The sequence below is a fragment of the Hylobates moloch genome, unplaced genomic scaffold (genome assembly GCF_009828535.3).
Source record: "Hylobates moloch isolate HMO894 unplaced genomic scaffold, HMol_V3 SCAFFOLD_7, whole genome shotgun sequence".
NCBI classification, from domain to species: domain Eukaryota; kingdom Metazoa; phylum Chordata; class Mammalia; order Primates; family Hylobatidae; genus Hylobates; species Hylobates moloch.
Window position 1 is genome coordinate 105462 of NW_026652282.1, and position 16325 is coordinate 121786.

Below are 16325 nucleotides of genomic sequence, written 5' to 3' on the forward strand. Positions count from 1 at the left end.
TTTTTTTTTTTGAGACAGAGTCTCACTGTGTTGCCCAGGCTGGAGTGCAGTGGCGCGATCTCGGCTCACTGCAACCTCTGCCTCCGGGATTCCAGTGATTCTCCTGCCTCACTCTCCAGGGTAGCTGGGATTACAGGCGCCCGCCACCATGCCTGGATAATTTTTGTATTTTTAGTAGAGACAGGGTTTTGCCATATTGGCCAGGCTGGTCTCGAACTCCTGGCCTCAAGTGATCCACCCGCTTCAGCCTCCCAAAGCGCTGGGACTACAGGTGCAAGCCACTGTGCCTGGCCTCATTTCATTTTTTAAATATGATTTTTATCCACCCAGTACATAATGGACAATGCTTTAGAAATGCTATCAGCTGGGCATGACTGTAATCCCAGCCCTTTGGGAGGCTGAGGCAGGAGGATCACTTAAGGCCAGGAGTTCAAGACCAGCCTGGGAAACATAGTGAAATCCTGTCTCTACAAAATATAAACATTAATTTTTTTTTTTTTTTTTGAGACGGAGTCTCGCTCTGTCACCCAGGCTAGGGTGCAGTGGCACGATCTCTGCTCACTGCCAGCTCCGTCTCCCAGGTCCACGCCATTCTCCTGCCTCAGCCTCCCGAGTAGCTGGGACTACAGGCGCCCGCCACCACGCCCCGCTAATTTTTTGTATTTTTAGTAGAGATGGGGTTTCACCATGTTAGCCAGGATGGTCTCGATCTCCTGACCTCATGATCCTCCCGCCTCAGCCTCCCAAAGTGCTGAGATTACAGGCGTGAGCCACCACGCCTGGCACATTAATTTTTAAATTTAAAAAAAAAATTAGCCAGGCCCGATGGCATGCACCTGTAATCCTAGTTATTCAAGAGGGCGAGGTGTGGGAGGGTCACTTGAGCCCAGGAGTTTGAGGTTGCAGTGAACTGTGATCAGACCACCGCACTCTGGGCGACAGAGTGAGACCCTGTTTCCAAAAATAGGCTGGCCGTGGTGGCTCACGCCTGTAATCCCAGCACTTTGGGAGGCCAAGGCTGGCTGATCACTTGGAGGTCAGGAGTTCGAGACCAGCCTGGCCAACATGGTGAAACCCCCGTCTCTACTAAAAATACAAAAATTAGCTGGGCATGGTGGCAGGCACCTGTAATCCCAGCTACTTGGGAGGCTGAGGCAGGAGAATCACCTGAACCCGGGAGGGGGAGGTTGTAGTGAGCCTCAAATAGTGCCACTGCACTCCAGCCTGGGTGACAGAGTGAGACTCAGTCTCAAAATACAAAGAAATAAACAAACATACAGGAGAAATCAGTGTCGTTGCCTGTAAGCGGAAGGCCAATATTGATCTCTGTCTCACTCCCAACCCTATCCACCTAGCCAAGCCCAGCACTTATGCGGGATTTCAATCCTCCCCTGCTGAAAAGCTCTGCTTCAGACAGACAAGTGCACACCCTCCTAATGCCAAAATATGGCGTGTCCATCTGTTATGAACTAGAGCTAGTCCATCCTCCTGTCCGAATTCCAGCCTTCCACCCTCATGTAGTACTTACAGTGTGTGGGCGTCCATGAAGTCAAACCTTCCCATGAACACTGTGAGCTCCAGAGAAGGTGCCCTGGGCTCTCAGTTCTGCATTCCCTCTGAGGTTGGTCTCTCAGTACCAACAGTGCCTTGTGGAAACTTAGTCACTCTATCTACTCATTCATTTATTTATTATAGAGACAGGTTGTCTCTCTGTCACCCAGGCTGAAGTGCAGTGTTGCAGTCACAGCTCACTGCAGCTTCAAACTGCTGAGCTCAAGCAATCCTCCTTCCTCAGCCTCCCAAGTAGCTGGTGCTACAGACATGCACCACCATTCCTGGCTGATTTTTCTGTTTTTGTAGTTTTTTTTGTAGAGACAGGGTCTTGCCATGTTGGCCTGGCTGGTCTTGAACTCCTGGCCCTAAACGATCCTCCCGCCGTGGCTTTCCAAAGTGCTGGGATTACAGGCATGAGCCACCGCGTCCAGCCACTCACTCCTATTTAAATGAGTTGACGTTTCCTTGAAGGTTCAGAAGACATTAGAAATCTTTGACATTACCTTTGGGTCATTCCTGAGAACATCTTGAAGCACTCAACGATGACCAGCAGACCTTCTACTAAGTAGCATGTAGCTATGCTTATGAAAAGCCTGTCTAATTTTAACAAGTAAAGCTGTTAATTTGTCCCTCCATAGGACTCCAAATATTGACCGCCTTGCAGAGGACGGCGTGAAGCTGACCCAACACATCTCTGCCGCATCTTTGTGCACCCCGAGCAGAGCTGCCTTCCTCACGGGCAGATACCCTGTGCGATCAGGTCAGTCTCTCTTTACAACTACACAAGGGTGCAGCCTGGTATATTCATCACAGTTTCTAGTTTTTACATTTTGGTTTTTTTATTAGTTTTTTTTTTTATTATTTAAATAGAGATTGGGGGGGTGTTCTCTCTATCTTGCCCATGCTGGTCTTGAAATGCTGGGCTCAAAAGATCCCCGCTCCTTGACCTCCCAGAGTGCTGGGATTACAGGTGTGAGCCACCGTGCCCAGGCAGCTTTTATGTTCTGATGCTTTGACATCTTAGGGCTTTGCTGACCTTGGCAGGACTGGCCCTCCCAGGGCTAGCCAATTCTTAGAGACAGCAAACAAGTCATCTGGGAGTGCACCTTTCATGGATAAACCAATCAGTCCAGAGCCCACACCCCCAACCATCACCCTTATGAGATGTTCATATATGGGGCCACTCTCTCTTTGCCCTAATCCCCCCAGAATCAGGTGCCAGCTTTCTAGGGACAGCCCCTGCAGATGAAAGCCCACGGAAATTGTACGAACTGGCCAGTCTTAAGCCGGCTTACCCTACCTTGCCCATTACTTTCCAAAAAAGAAAAAACAATAAATAAGAAAGGCTTTTTCCATGCTTTCCCCTCACTCCCTCTGCCTCCTGACCAACCCTGGAGCTTCCCCATATAGTCACACAGCATGGCTCACCCCTGCGTCCTCTTGAACTGTGAGTAATAAACTATCAGAAACTGTGAGTAATAAACTATCTCTCCAATGACAGTCATCTCCTGATCTGTTGGCCTTGCCATAGCTGAATAATGATAAAAGCTTAATAATAATAATACATAACACCTACATTTTAAAGCACTTGGGTAGAGGCTCGGCACTGTGGCTCATGCCTATAATCCCAGCACTTTGGGAGGCCCAGGCAGGCAGATCACCTGAGGTCAGGAGTTCGAGACCAGCCTGGCCAACATGGGGAAACCCCATCTCTACTGAAAATACAAAAATTAGCTGGGTGTGATGATGAGTGCCTGTAATCCCAGCTACTTGGGAGGCTGAGGCAGTATAATTGCTTGAACCCGGGAGGCGGAGGTTGCAGTGAGCCGAGATCGCGCCACTGCACTCCAGCCTGGGTGACAGAGCAAGACTCCATCTCGAAACAAACAAACAAACAAACAAACAAACAAAAAAACCCTTGGGTAGAGATTTGGAATGTCTGGAGAGCAGAATAAAATTTTATCAGCGGCTACCAACCTTGTCAGTACGTTAGAATCATCCAGAGGATACTCCTACCATCCCAAAGCCCAAGTTCCACCCAAAACCAATAAAAATTAGCACCCCTGGGGTGATAACCAGGCGTCAGAATATTTTGAAGCTCCCCACACAATTCCAATGGGCAGACAACTTTGAGAACCTTTGGATTATATCAAGAGTTTGATGAAATTATAAAATCATTTTTAGGTCAGGCACAATGGCTCATGTCTCTAATCCCAACACTTTAGGAGGCTGAGGTGGGAGGATTTACTTGAGTCTAGGAGTTCAAGACCAGCCTGGGCAACATAGTGAGACCCCGTCTCTACAAGAAAATTAAAAATATTAGCTAGGCATGGTGGTGTGCCCCTATAGTCCCAGCTACTTGGGAGACTGAGGTGGGAGGATCAGTTGAGCCCAGGAGTTCAAGGCTACAGTGATCTATAGTCATGCCACTGCACTCAAGCCTGGGTGACAGAGTGAGACCCTCTCTCTGCAAAAAATTTAAAAATTAGCCAGGTGTGGTGGTGCGCACCTGTAGTCCCAGCTACTCAGGTAGCTGAGGTGGGAGGATCGTTTCAGCCCAGGTGGTCGAGACTGCAGTGGGCATTGATTACACCACTGCATTCCAGCCTGGACAACAGAACAAGACCCCATCTTTAAATAAATTAATTAACCAACAAAAAACCATTTAAAATTTTTATTCTTTTTCCACTGAATTATATTGCTTATAACCTGCACATAACAGGAAAGTCCAGCTTCTCACTAACGTTTTCAATAAATTAATCATTTACTTTGCTGCCAAAAATGCAATCCACTAGGCAGTCATATAGGAAGTCCATTTTCAATTTACTTTTAAGTAAGAGAGATTTTTACCAAGTGTTCTACTTTTAAATAAATAATAAATAACAAACAGAAAAAAAATGTGTAACAGTAATTCTTTTTCTTAATAATTGCTCAAAGGGATGGTTTCCAGCATTGGTTACCGTGTTCTTCAGTGGACCGGAGCATCTGGAGGTCTTCCAACAAATGAGACAACTTTTGCAAAAATACTGAAAGAGAAAGGCTATGCCACTGGACTCATTGGTATGTACGTTTTTAAAAGTGGTAAGCACGTGACTTTTATATGGGAGGGACATTCAGCTAAAAAGTTTGGAAAGGAAAATGGGTGAGGTGCTGTGGGATTTCCCAGTAGACAGAAAGCTGCATGTATCTAGGAACCATGTTACTTTCCCGGTTGTTTTCTGCAAAGTAGATACTCCAGAAATACTAGATCAGGCAAGGTGGCTCATGCCTATAATCCCAGTACTTTGAGAGGCCGAGGCGGATGGATTGCTTGAGCCCAGGAGTTTGAAACCTGCCTGGGCAACATAGCAAGACCCCACGTCTACAAAAAAAATTATAATAATAAATTAAAAAATAAAATGTGCTCATGCCTATGGCATATGTTCCAAGCTCTGTTGCACAACACATAATTGCTTCTTTGTTCTGTGGGATCCTCTCCCACCCTTCACGTGGACTTTTTGTCTTAGACATTAATGTCTTAGACTGAACACTTTCAGCTCTTTTATGGTTGGTTTATGGATCAACTTGGCTAGTTCAGTGCTGCCATCTAAATGTTTGTGTCCCCCTAAAATTCCTATGTTGAAACTCTTAGCCCCCAGGTGATGGTGGTAGGAGGTGAAGCCTCTGGGAAGTGACGAGGTCGTGAAGGTGGAGCCTCATGTGTGGGATTAGTGCCCTTACAAAAGTGACTCTGGCCGGGCGCGGTGGCTCACGCCTGTCATCCCAGCACTTTGGGAGGCCAAGGTGGGTGGATCACTTGAGGCCAGGAGTTTGAGACCAGCCTGGGCAGCATGGCAAAACCCTGTCTCTACAAAAAAAGAAAAAGAAAGAAAGAAAAGGAACATCAACTTAATGAAATATTTGGCATCTCACACAATGTTCTCGTAGACCATGATAAAAAAAATAAGAAAAAATATATTCTTTTATCAAAAATTTCTGTAATGCTACCTATTTTTCCCTTTGGTGTGTATGAAAATGTCTTTACTAGATTTAATACCTCCCTGTCAGCTTCTATAACTAACATGGTTATTTTTCTACAAGTCAACAAAGCATGTCATGTATTGGATGAAAAATAAAATTAATGACAATAGTTCCTTGAGAGGAGACCAAGTTGCCGTTATCATTATTGTGTTATAGTAATGATTTTTATCAACAGTTCCATTTATTGATAACAAACAACATGACTAGTGGATACAATGAGTATAAAATTCAATAAATTATATATTTCTAAAACTTAAAAATTATAAAATGTTCTTTGTTTAATTTTTTACCAAAAAAAAAAAAAGTTCTGGGGAGATTCAGTCATCGCTGTCAAACAAAGGTGTATTTTTTCCAATAGACTTTTGTTTTTTTAAACAGGGTACTCACTCTGTTACTCAGGCTAGAAGGCAATGGTGCAGTCACAGCTCACTGCAGTCTCGACCTCCCAGACTCAAGTGATCCTCCCACCTTAGTCTCCCAAGCAGCTGGTACTACAGGCTTGCACCACCATGCCCAGTTAATTTTTTCTTTTTTTTTTTTTTTTTTTGTAGAGACAGGGTCTTCCCATGCTACCCAGGCTAGTCTCAAGCAATCCTGGGCACAAGCAATCCTCTCACCTCGGCCTCCCAAAGTGCTGGGATTATAGTTGTGAACCACCATGCCCAGCCAACTATAATTTTTCTAAGACAGAAGAGTCTATCCTTATGGGATATTCATTGGGAAATCATGAGGTTTTCCAGATGGCAGACAGCATTGGGGTGGCTGACATCTCTTTGTCAACGCCATAGTAGTGGCTATGTGGAAGCAAAGAGTATATTCCTTTGACTGAATTTGAAAGGTGTGCCTTGCAAAACCCACCACCCACTTCAACCATGGCCACTATGATACTGGTTTCTCAAAGAGAGAACAATTCCGAAGTCCAGAAGTCTTTTGCCCATGCTGATGATATCACATGGTGCTTTCTGGCCTTCATCATTGTACTGCAAAACAAGGTGCAATAGACTAAATAATGATCCCCAGAGATGTCAGGCCCTAACCTCCGAATCTAGCAAATATTAGCTTATAAGCAAAAAGAGTCTTTGTAAATGTGATTAAGTGAACAATCTTGAGGTGAGAAGATGATCCTGAATTATCCAGCTGGGCCCACTGTGCAAGGACAAGGCTTCATTTAACATGGAGGTAGAGGAAGGTTGGGCCACAGAGAGGAGAAAGCAGTGTGATTAAAGTGATGTGACCACAAGCCAAGGGATAGCTGGAGCCACCAGGAGCTGGGAGAGGAAGGAAGGATCATCCCCTAGAGCTCTGGAGAGAGTATGTGTGTGTCTGTGTCCTAATATCCTCTTCTTATAGGACACAAGTTCTGTCAGATTAGAGCCTGCATTAGTCTGTTCTCACACCGCTAATAAAGACATACCCAAGACTGGGTAATTTATAAAGAAAAGAGGTTTAATGGACTTCCAGTTTCACATGGCTAGGGAGGCCTTACAATCATGGTGGAAGGCAAAGGAGAAGCAAAGGCATGTCTTACATGGCGGCAGGCAAGAGGGCATGTGCAGGGGAACGCCCATTTATAAAACCATCAGATCTTGTGAGACTCATTCACTACCATGAGCACAGTATAGGGGAAACCACCGCCATGATTCAATTATCTCCACCTGGCCCCACCCTTCACACATAGGGATTATTACAACTCAAGGTGAGATTTGCATGAGGACACAGCCAAACCAAATCAGTGCCCAAACTAATGACCTCATTTTATCTTAATTATCTCTTTGAACACCCTGTCTCCAAACAGTCACATTCTGAGGTCCTGGGTGTTAGGGCCTAAACTCATGAATTTGAAGCAGGCCAGGATCCAGCTCACAATAGAGTCACTGCAATATAATCAAGTAAAGATGAGGTCTCTACAGTGGGCCCTACTGCAATGACTGCTGTCCTCATAAGACAAGAGATTAGGTCACAGACACACACAGAGGACAACACCATGGAAACATGGAGATGGAGACCAGAGTGATGCGGCCATAAGCCCAGGGAGGCCTGGAGCCCTCAGGAGCTGGCAGAGGCAGGAAGGATCCTCCTCTAGAGCCTCCAATCTGAGTGTGGCCTGGAGACACTTTGATCTCAGACTCCTGGTCTCTAGGACTGGGAGAGGATAGATTTCTGTTGTATTAAACGAAAAGTTTTACAGTAATTTGTTCCACCTGTCACAGGTAACTAATATTTTGGTTAAAGCTGACACATGGGGTCCTCATTCCCCTGAAACGATGAGGCCAGATTGTGGTGCAAATAACAGCTAATGCTGCCCACACTTCTTTGCAATCTCCCGGCCCCCCAGTGTCTAACAGAGTATCAGGAATGTGACAAACAGTCAATATCGACATGTCCAGTTATGCTCAGATGCTTGTCACATCAACATCCTTTTTGCCTCGCAGGAAAATGGCATCTGGGTCTCAACTGTGAGTCAGCCAGCGATCATTGCCACCACCCTCTCCACCATGGCTTTGACCACTTCTACGGAATGCCTTTCTCCTTGATGGGTGATTGCGCCCGCTGGGAACTCTCAGAGAAGCGTGTGAACCTGGAACAAAAACTCAACTTCTTCTTCCAAGTCCTGGCCTTGGTTGCCCTCACACTGGTAGCAGGGAAGCTCACACACCTGATACCCGTCTCGTGGACGCCGGTCATCTGGTCAGCCCTTTCGGCCGTCCTCCTCCTCACAAGCTCCTATTTTGTGGGTGCTCTGATTGTCCATGCCGATTGCTTTCTGATGAGAAACCACACCATCACGGAGCAGCCCATGTGCTTCCAAAGAACGACGCCCCTTATTCTGCAGGAGGTTGCGTCCTTTCTCAAAAGGTCAGCAGAAAAGGGTCAGCTTCCTCCAAGCACTCAGCTTTGGAATGAAAACGCATCCTAAATAGTCTTCTTCAGTCAGGCATGGTGGCTCATTCCTGTAATCCCAGTGGTTCTGGAGGCCGAGGTGGGAGGATCACCTGAGGTCAGGAGTTCGAGACCAGCCTGGCCAACATGGTGAAACCCCGTCTCTACTAAAAATACAAAAATTAGCCCAATGTGGTGGTGCATGCTTGTAATCCCAGCTACTCGGGAGGCTGAGGTGGGAGAATCACTTGAGCCTGGGAAGTGGAGGTTGCAGTGAGTTGAGGTCACATCACTGCACTCCAGCCTGGGTGACACAGGGAGAACCCGTCTCAAAAAAAAAAAAAAAAAAAAAAAAAAAAAGTCTTCTTCTTCAATTGATGTTTGAAGAATGGGATAGCCATGACCCAGAAGGACAAATTTTTGGTAAGAATGAGGCATAGATGAGGGTCAGTGCAGCCCTGTGACTTGCCTTGTGTCCATTAAAACATTGTTACAGCTGAGCTGGGCATGGTGGTACACACCTGTTATCCCAGCTACTCGGGAGACTGAGGCAAGAGGATAATTTGAGGCCAGAAGTTAGAGACAAGCCTGGACAACACAGCAAGACCCCATTTCTACAAAAATTTTAAAAATTAGCTGGCTGTGGTGGCATGGACTTGTAGGCCCAGCTACTTGGGAGGCTGAGGCAGGAGAATCACTTGAGCCCAGGAAGTTGAGGCTATGTAGTGAGGCTATGAAGGTAGCCTGGGCGACAGAGCAAGGCCTTGTCTCAAAAAGAAATTGTTACAGGTCAGCTGGAATTTGCTGCTACTCTGGGGTCAGTCTTATTCCATTAGCATCCTCGGATCACTACGGACACTAAGTAAACTGCATCACCTGAAGGGCTTTATAATAAATTATAAACTTAAAAAAATGTCTATCATCAGAAGTCAAATGTCTTTTGGCAGAATTCAGCCTGCAGTCAATTTTATGGCAAGGAAACTTCCTGTGTGGGACCAGGAGAAATGGGATGAAAATAGTTCTCAATACTACACAGCTATTTACATGCTCCCCAAGGGCATTCTAGTAAAGATGGTGACACCATCAAAAGTCAACTTACCTGGTGACAATGAGATTATCATCATCTCCTACAACATTCTTAGAGAATTTTTTTTTTTTTTTTTTTTTTTTTTGAGACAGAGTCTCGAGCTATGGCCCAGGCTGGACTGCAGTGGTGCAATCTTGGCTCACTGCAACCTCCACTCCTGAGTTCAAGCAATTCCTGTACCTCAGCCTCCCAAGTAGCTGGGATTACAGGCATGCACCACCATGCCCAGATAACTTTTATATTTTTAGTAGAGACGGGTTTTGCCATGTTGGCCAGGCTGGTCTTGAACTCCTGACCTCAAGTGATCTACCTGCCTCGGCTCCCCAAAGTGCTGGGATTACAGGCGTGAGCCACTGCATCCAGCCTCTTAGAGAGTTCTTCATGGCAATACCTACTGTATGACAGGAAGGACATTGACAATTAGCTTGCAAATTAAAGCAAGTGAGACTGTTGTGTTCTTTTGGATTTTAAATGTGACAGGATCTGGCTGTGTTGCCCAGGCTGGCCTCGAACTCCTGGGCTCAAGTGATCCTCCTGCCTCAGCCTCCCAAAGTGCTGAGATTACAGGCATGAGACACCATGCCCAGCCTGACGTGTTCTAATTAAGGCTAACACCTTCACCATTGCTCTTACGCTTCAAGGATCTAGATTAGACCATGAAGGCCGGGTGAAGGGAGGGAGAAGCTAAAATACTGCTTTCAAGGAGGACAATGGAAATAATATGAATAACCCTATATGCCTCATTCGTAAAGTGTGTTTTTATAACTATTTTATGTCCTAATCCTCACTACGTGGTAGCAATTATAAAGAAAATGGAATGTGCGGCACCACTTATTCTATAAGCTAAAGCTTGAGGTTAAAAATAGATATTGAAATAATTGAACAAAATAAAAGTCATGTCAGACAGTAACCTACAGTTCTTTTAACTTTGCATTAAGTAGTAGAGTTAGAACATTTTAATATTCGGGGGGAAAAAGATGCATTAGACCAGTATGGGTTTTTATTTATTTATTTATTTTGAGACAGGATTTTAATCCTGTTGTCCAGGCTGAAGTGCAGTGGCGCAGTCTCAGCTCACTGCAACCTCCTCCTCCCAGGGTCAAGCAATCCTCCCACCCCACCCTCCTGAGCAGTTGGGAGTGCAGGTGCATGTCACCACACCCCACTAATTTTTGCATTTTTAGTAGAGATGGGGTCTTGCTATGTTTCCCATGCTGGTCTTGAACTCCTAGGCTGAAGCAATGTTCCTGCCTCAGCCTCCCAAAATGCTGGGATTGCAGGTGTGAGCCACCACGCCTGGCCCAGTGTGGATTTTTAAATAGATTTCAGAAGGGAAGGGAAAAGTCATGATGTTAAAGAGTCTTAAACAAGATGGGCGTGGTGGCGCACGCCTGTGATCCCAGCTACTCGGGAGGCTGAGGCAGGAGAACTGCTTGAACCTGGGAGGCAGAGGTTGCAGTGGGCTGAGATCATGCCACTGCACCCCAGCCTGGGCAACAGAGCCAGAATCCGTCTCAAAAAAAAAAGAGAGAGAGGTAACAGACCAGAAAGGCATGGTAGCTCATGCCTGTAATCCCAGCACTTTGGAAGGCCGAGATGGGCAGGGGCAGGTCACTTGAGCCGAGGAGTTCAAGACCAGCCTAGTAAACATAGTGAGACCTTGTCTCTACCAAAAAAAAAAAAAAAATTAGCTGGGCCTGTTAGCACATGCCCGTGGCCCCAGCTACTTGGGAGGCTGAGGTGGGAGGATCACTTGAGCCTGGGAGACTGAGGCTGCAGTGAGCTGAGATCATGTCACTGCACTCCAGCCTGGGTAACAGAGTAAGACCCCATCTTTAAAATAGCCAAAAAAAAAAAAAAAAAGGAAGATTGCTAAATATAAGAATTATTTTTCTGTTGAAGAAGAGTTTTGAGTGTTTCTTTTTGGTGAGCAGAGTTGAGAGGACATTTGAGTAATGGTGTGACAAGTGAGATCCGGATTTAGTATCTACAGGACTTCAATCTCTGTTTTACCAAAAAAGTAACCTGAATTGCTTTGTATTTATTTTTAGGAATAAGCATGGGCCTTTCCTCCTCTTTGTTTCCTTTTTGCACGTTCACATCCCTCTTATCACTATGGAGAACTTCCTCGGGAAGAGTCTCCACGGGCTGTATGGGGACAACGTAGAGGAGATGGACTGGATGGTAGGTGAGTGCACTTCCAGGGAAAACGGGCTGCTTCCCCTCCAGCAATAGAAGCAGGAAAGGAAACAAAGAATGAGAAGGTTAAAGACAGAAGATGCAGAACAGCGATTGCAGTACGATTGGATTTTAAGAGTCCAAAATATTATAGCACAGATCTTCACTCCATTAGTAGAGGGTGAATTCCATAACACATGCATGGGAGGCAATGCGATTCGGCCAAAGATGTCCACATCTTAATCCCATGTGGCAGAAAGAATGACATCCCCAAAGCTGTCCACTCCCTAGACAGAATAATGGCTGCAAAGACATCCACGTCCTAATCTTGATGTGGTAGACATAAAAATGGCCCCAAAGATAGCCACTTTCTAATCCCCATGTGGGAGACAGAATAATGGCCCCAAAGATGTCCACATCCTAATTCCCATGTGCTAGACAGAATAATGACTCCAAAGATGTCCACGTCTTAATCCCCATGTGTTAGAGAGAATAATGACCTCAGAGATTTCCACGTCTTAATTCCCAAGTGGCATACAGAATTTTGGCCCCAAAGATGTCTACATCCTATTGCCGTGTGGTAGACAAATGAAAGAAAGAGCAGATAAAATTCCTCTCTGCTGTAGAGTGGCTAGTGGCTCCACTGCGCTGAAAATAGGACTACATTTCCTCCTATCACCTACAAAAGCCCCATGACCTGCTGCTGCCCAGATCCCAGTCTGACCTCTACCCAACCCCCTTGTCCTCCCCACCTGCTGCATTCTGGCCACGTGGACGCCACACAGTATCTTTCACATTTGTCCCCTGTCAGGGCTTCCACACCTGCTGTTCCCTCCTGGAATGCTTCCTCAGGCTTCACTGGCTCCTCTTCAGAGCCTGCCCTGACACACCCCTAAAGTAGCTCCTCCCCAATCATCTTCTCCCCCATTCTCCTGTGGTCCTTTTTGGTTTTGCCTTTGTTTTCCTCCTCCTCTTCCTCCTTTCTCCTCCTCTTCTTCTTCTTCTTCTTCTTCTTCTTTTCGTCTTCTTCTTCTTCTTTCCTTCTTCTTCTTCTTCTTCTTCTTCTTCTTTTCTTCTTCTTCTTCTTTTCTTCTTCTTCTTCTTCTTCTTCATATTCCTCCTCCTCCTCCTTCTTCTTCCTCTTCCACTTCTTCCTCTTCTTCTTTCTTCTTTCTGTCTTCTTCTTTTTTTCCTAACACAGCATCACCATTGCTTCTCTTCATGACCATGTGTTAGGCAGGTTGATTTTCCATTTCCCCCAGGGGAATATAAACTCCTGTGGGGCCAGATTGTCTTGCCTCATTCACTCATTATATTTCCTGGGTTTGGAACAGGATGGAAGGGGAATATTGCTTGAGTGAGTCAGGGATGGGTGAGTACCTGTATACGGGCACAGCACATCCCTGCCTCCCAAAAAAGAACTTAGGAACCCCAGGGTTTATTTAGGTGGTGGTGGGCTGCGAATCCCAGGATCCTCAGAATAATTGCCATCAGAGATTTGGGTGAACGACGTATTTAAAAAAAAAAAAAATTGTTTCCTCAACAAGCTAGGCATGGAAGGAGAAAAAGTTAATTGTGTGTGTGTGACAGGGTCTCACTTTTTTTTTTTTTTTTTTTTGAGACTGAGTCTCACTCTGTTGCCCAGGCTGCAGTGCAATGGCACGGTCTTGGCTCACTGCAACCTCCGCCTCCCAGGTTCAAGCGATTCTCCTGCCTCAGCCTCCAGAGTAGCTGGGATTACAGGCAACTGCCACCATGCCTGGCTAATTTTTGTATTTTTAGTAGAGATGGGGTTTCACCATGTTGGCCAGGCTTGTCTCGAGCTGCTGACCTTGTGATCCGCCCACCTTGGCCTCCCAAAGTGCTGGGATGACAGGTGTGAGCCACCACGCCTGGCCAACAGGGTCTCGCTCTTACCCAGGCCGGAGTGCAGTGGTGCAACCATGGCTCACTGCACCCTATCTTCCCAGGCTCAAGCAATCCTCCCACCTCAGCCTCCCAAGTACCTGGGACCACAGGTGTGTACTACCACACCCGGCTAATTTTTTCATTATTTGTAGAGACGAGTTCTTGCTGTGTTGTTCAGGCTGGTCTCAAACTCATAGGCTCAAAGAGCCTCCCACCTCAGCCTCCCAAATTGCTCAGATTTCAGGCATGAGCCACTGTGCCTAGCCAACTGTGAGTGACATTAATGACATGAGTTCCCTTGCATGTGGCTGCAAGAAGCTCAGCGTCACTTTTGAGGACTGGTCTGCATTTTCAGCCTATGCTTTCTTCTCAGGAATATTCACATGCCTCACTTTTTTTTTTTTTTTGAGACCGAGTCTCACTCTGTCACCCAGGCTGGAGCGCAGTGGCGTGATCTCAGCTCACGGCAATCTCCACTTCCCGGGTTCAAGCTATTCTCCTGCCTCAGCCTCCCAAGTAGCTGGTACTACAAGCATGTGCCACCACGCCTGGCTAACTTTTGTATTTTTAGTAGAGATGTAGTTTCATCTTGTTGGCCAGGATGGTCTCCAACTCCTGACCCCAAATGATCCTCCTGCCTCGGCCTCCTAAAGTGCTGGGATTACAGGTGTGAGCCACTGCGCCCAGCCTGCATGCTGCACTTTTAAGTTTTTGATATTTTGTCCTTGTAGGTTGCCTAAAATTCTGACCAAAGGATGGGGTGCATAGAAAGTCATACATCAATCTCCAACAAAGGATATCAAAATTATACAACAACTGACTTCCATTATGCATTAAAACTAAGGATTCATTCTTGTGGATAGCCCCTAAATGCTAAAGCATACACTTCAGAGCTGCATTTCTGAGATTTTTCCATTTCAACGGCCTCAGAAACATCTGTTCTTTGCAGGACAGATCCTTGACACTTTGGACATGGAAGGCTTGACCAACAGCACCCTCATTTATTTTACATCAGATCATGGTGGTTCCCTAGAGAATCAACTTGGAAGCACCCAGTATGGTGGCTGGAATGGAATTTATAAAGGTAAGACTGAGATGCTCCCAGATCCTCGTCTTGCAAGTTTCTCTCTTCCCTGCAATTCCCAACAGGGCAATCTATTCCAGGAGGGTCGATATTACTGCTCAGGGACAGTGATTTTTCCAACCCAGGGCGAAAGTGGTGATTTGACACACTCCAGTTTGAATTTTTGTTCCTGGACCAAACTGAGGGTCAGGCTGCTTATTCTGGTGGTTCAAAATTGAGATGCAGATGAACTGGGAGAGGAGGGAGTTTATTTCTGTAACCGGTTACAGGGAGAAGGTCTGGAAATTGTTGCCAGACCAACTCAGAATTACAAAGTTCTCCAGAGCTTCTATACCTTCTAAGCTGTATGCCTACCTGTAAGTGTGCATTCATCTAAAGACATTAGTGATGAACTTCTTCTAACCTATAACTAAGGTCTGAGTCCTGGAGACTAAGAAATTTACTTAATCTAAATGGGTCCAGGTGGCCGGGCATGGTGGTTCATGCCTGTAATCCCAGCGCTTTGGGAAGCCGAGGTGCGTAGATCACCTGAAGTCAGGAATTTGAGACCAACCCGGCCAACATGGTGAAACCTCGTCTCTACTAAAAATACAAAAATTAGCTGGGCATGGTGGCACACGCCTGTAGTCCCAGCTACTCGGGAGGCTGAGGCAGAAGAATCGCTTGAACCTGGGAGGCGGAGGTTGCAGTGAGCCGAGATCGCGCCACTACACTCCAGCCTAAGCAATAGAGAGTCTCCATCTCAACAACAACAAAAATAATAAAATAAATAAATAAACAAATAAATAAATGGGTCCAGGTGCCAGGGCTGATTACCCTTACCTTGTCTCCTGCTAAATCACGGAGGTCTGGGGAGATTGTTCAGACCTCTGATAAAACTTGTTTAATCCTAACCGGGTCCTGCTAAGAATTCCTTCGTTATCTTGTCACGCTTCAAGGCCCAGGAGAGGCCTGGGCAAAACTCCGGGGGGGCTTTTGTTATATCCCAGCCTTTGTATACAGGCACTGGTTGTTTCAGCTTTTACTATTTAACCTCACCACTCAGTCAGTGCTGAAACAGTTGTTACGGAGGCCTGTGTTCGTGAGACGTGGCCTGCCACGTTTTTGTGCACAATTAAGGAGTTTTTAGTAGATGATCAGAGTTGTGTAACCATCATCATGTCGGTGAAAGAGCTAAACTCTGTAAAACATTTGAAGAGGTTTATTCTGAGCCAAATAGGAGTGACCATGGCCCGTGACACAGCCCTCAGGAGGTCCCGAGAACGTGTGCCCAACGTGGTCAGGACGCAGCTTGGTTTTATACATTTTAGGGAGGCATGAGACAGCAATCAAATACATATAAGAGACACATTGGTTTGGTCCAGAAACGTGGGACAACTCAAAGCCGGGGGGCTTCCAGCCTGCAGGTAGATTTAAACATTTCCTGGTCGACAATTCGTCGAGTTTCTCTAAAGACCTGGGATCAATAGAAAGGAATGTCTGGGTTAAGATAAAGGATTGTGGAGGCCAGGCACAGCGGCTCACACCTGTAATCCCAATGCTTTCGGAGGCCAAGGCGGGTGGATCACTTGAGGTTAGGAGTTCGAGACCAGCCTGGCCAACACGGTGAAACTC

The 16325-nt window shown here is 46.1% G+C and overlaps 1 protein-coding gene across 1 annotated transcript in view; it reads left to right on the plus strand.

The window, feature by feature from the left end:
- Positions 1-16325, plus strand: part of LOC116812242 (arylsulfatase L-like) — an 18714-nt gene that overhangs the window by 1181 nt on the left and 1208 nt on the right. Inside the window, exons 2-7 of the mRNA XM_058441818.1 lie at positions 2193-2314; positions 4492-4614; positions 8007-8430; positions 11593-11729; positions 14577-14711; positions 15757-15893. Coding sequence (XP_058297801.1) covers positions 2193-2314; positions 4492-4614; positions 8007-8430; positions 11593-11729; positions 14577-14711; positions 15757-15893 — 1078 coding nt within the window. The remainder of the gene's footprint in view (positions 1-2192; positions 2315-4491; positions 4615-8006; positions 8431-11592; positions 11730-14576; positions 14712-15756; positions 15894-16325) is intronic.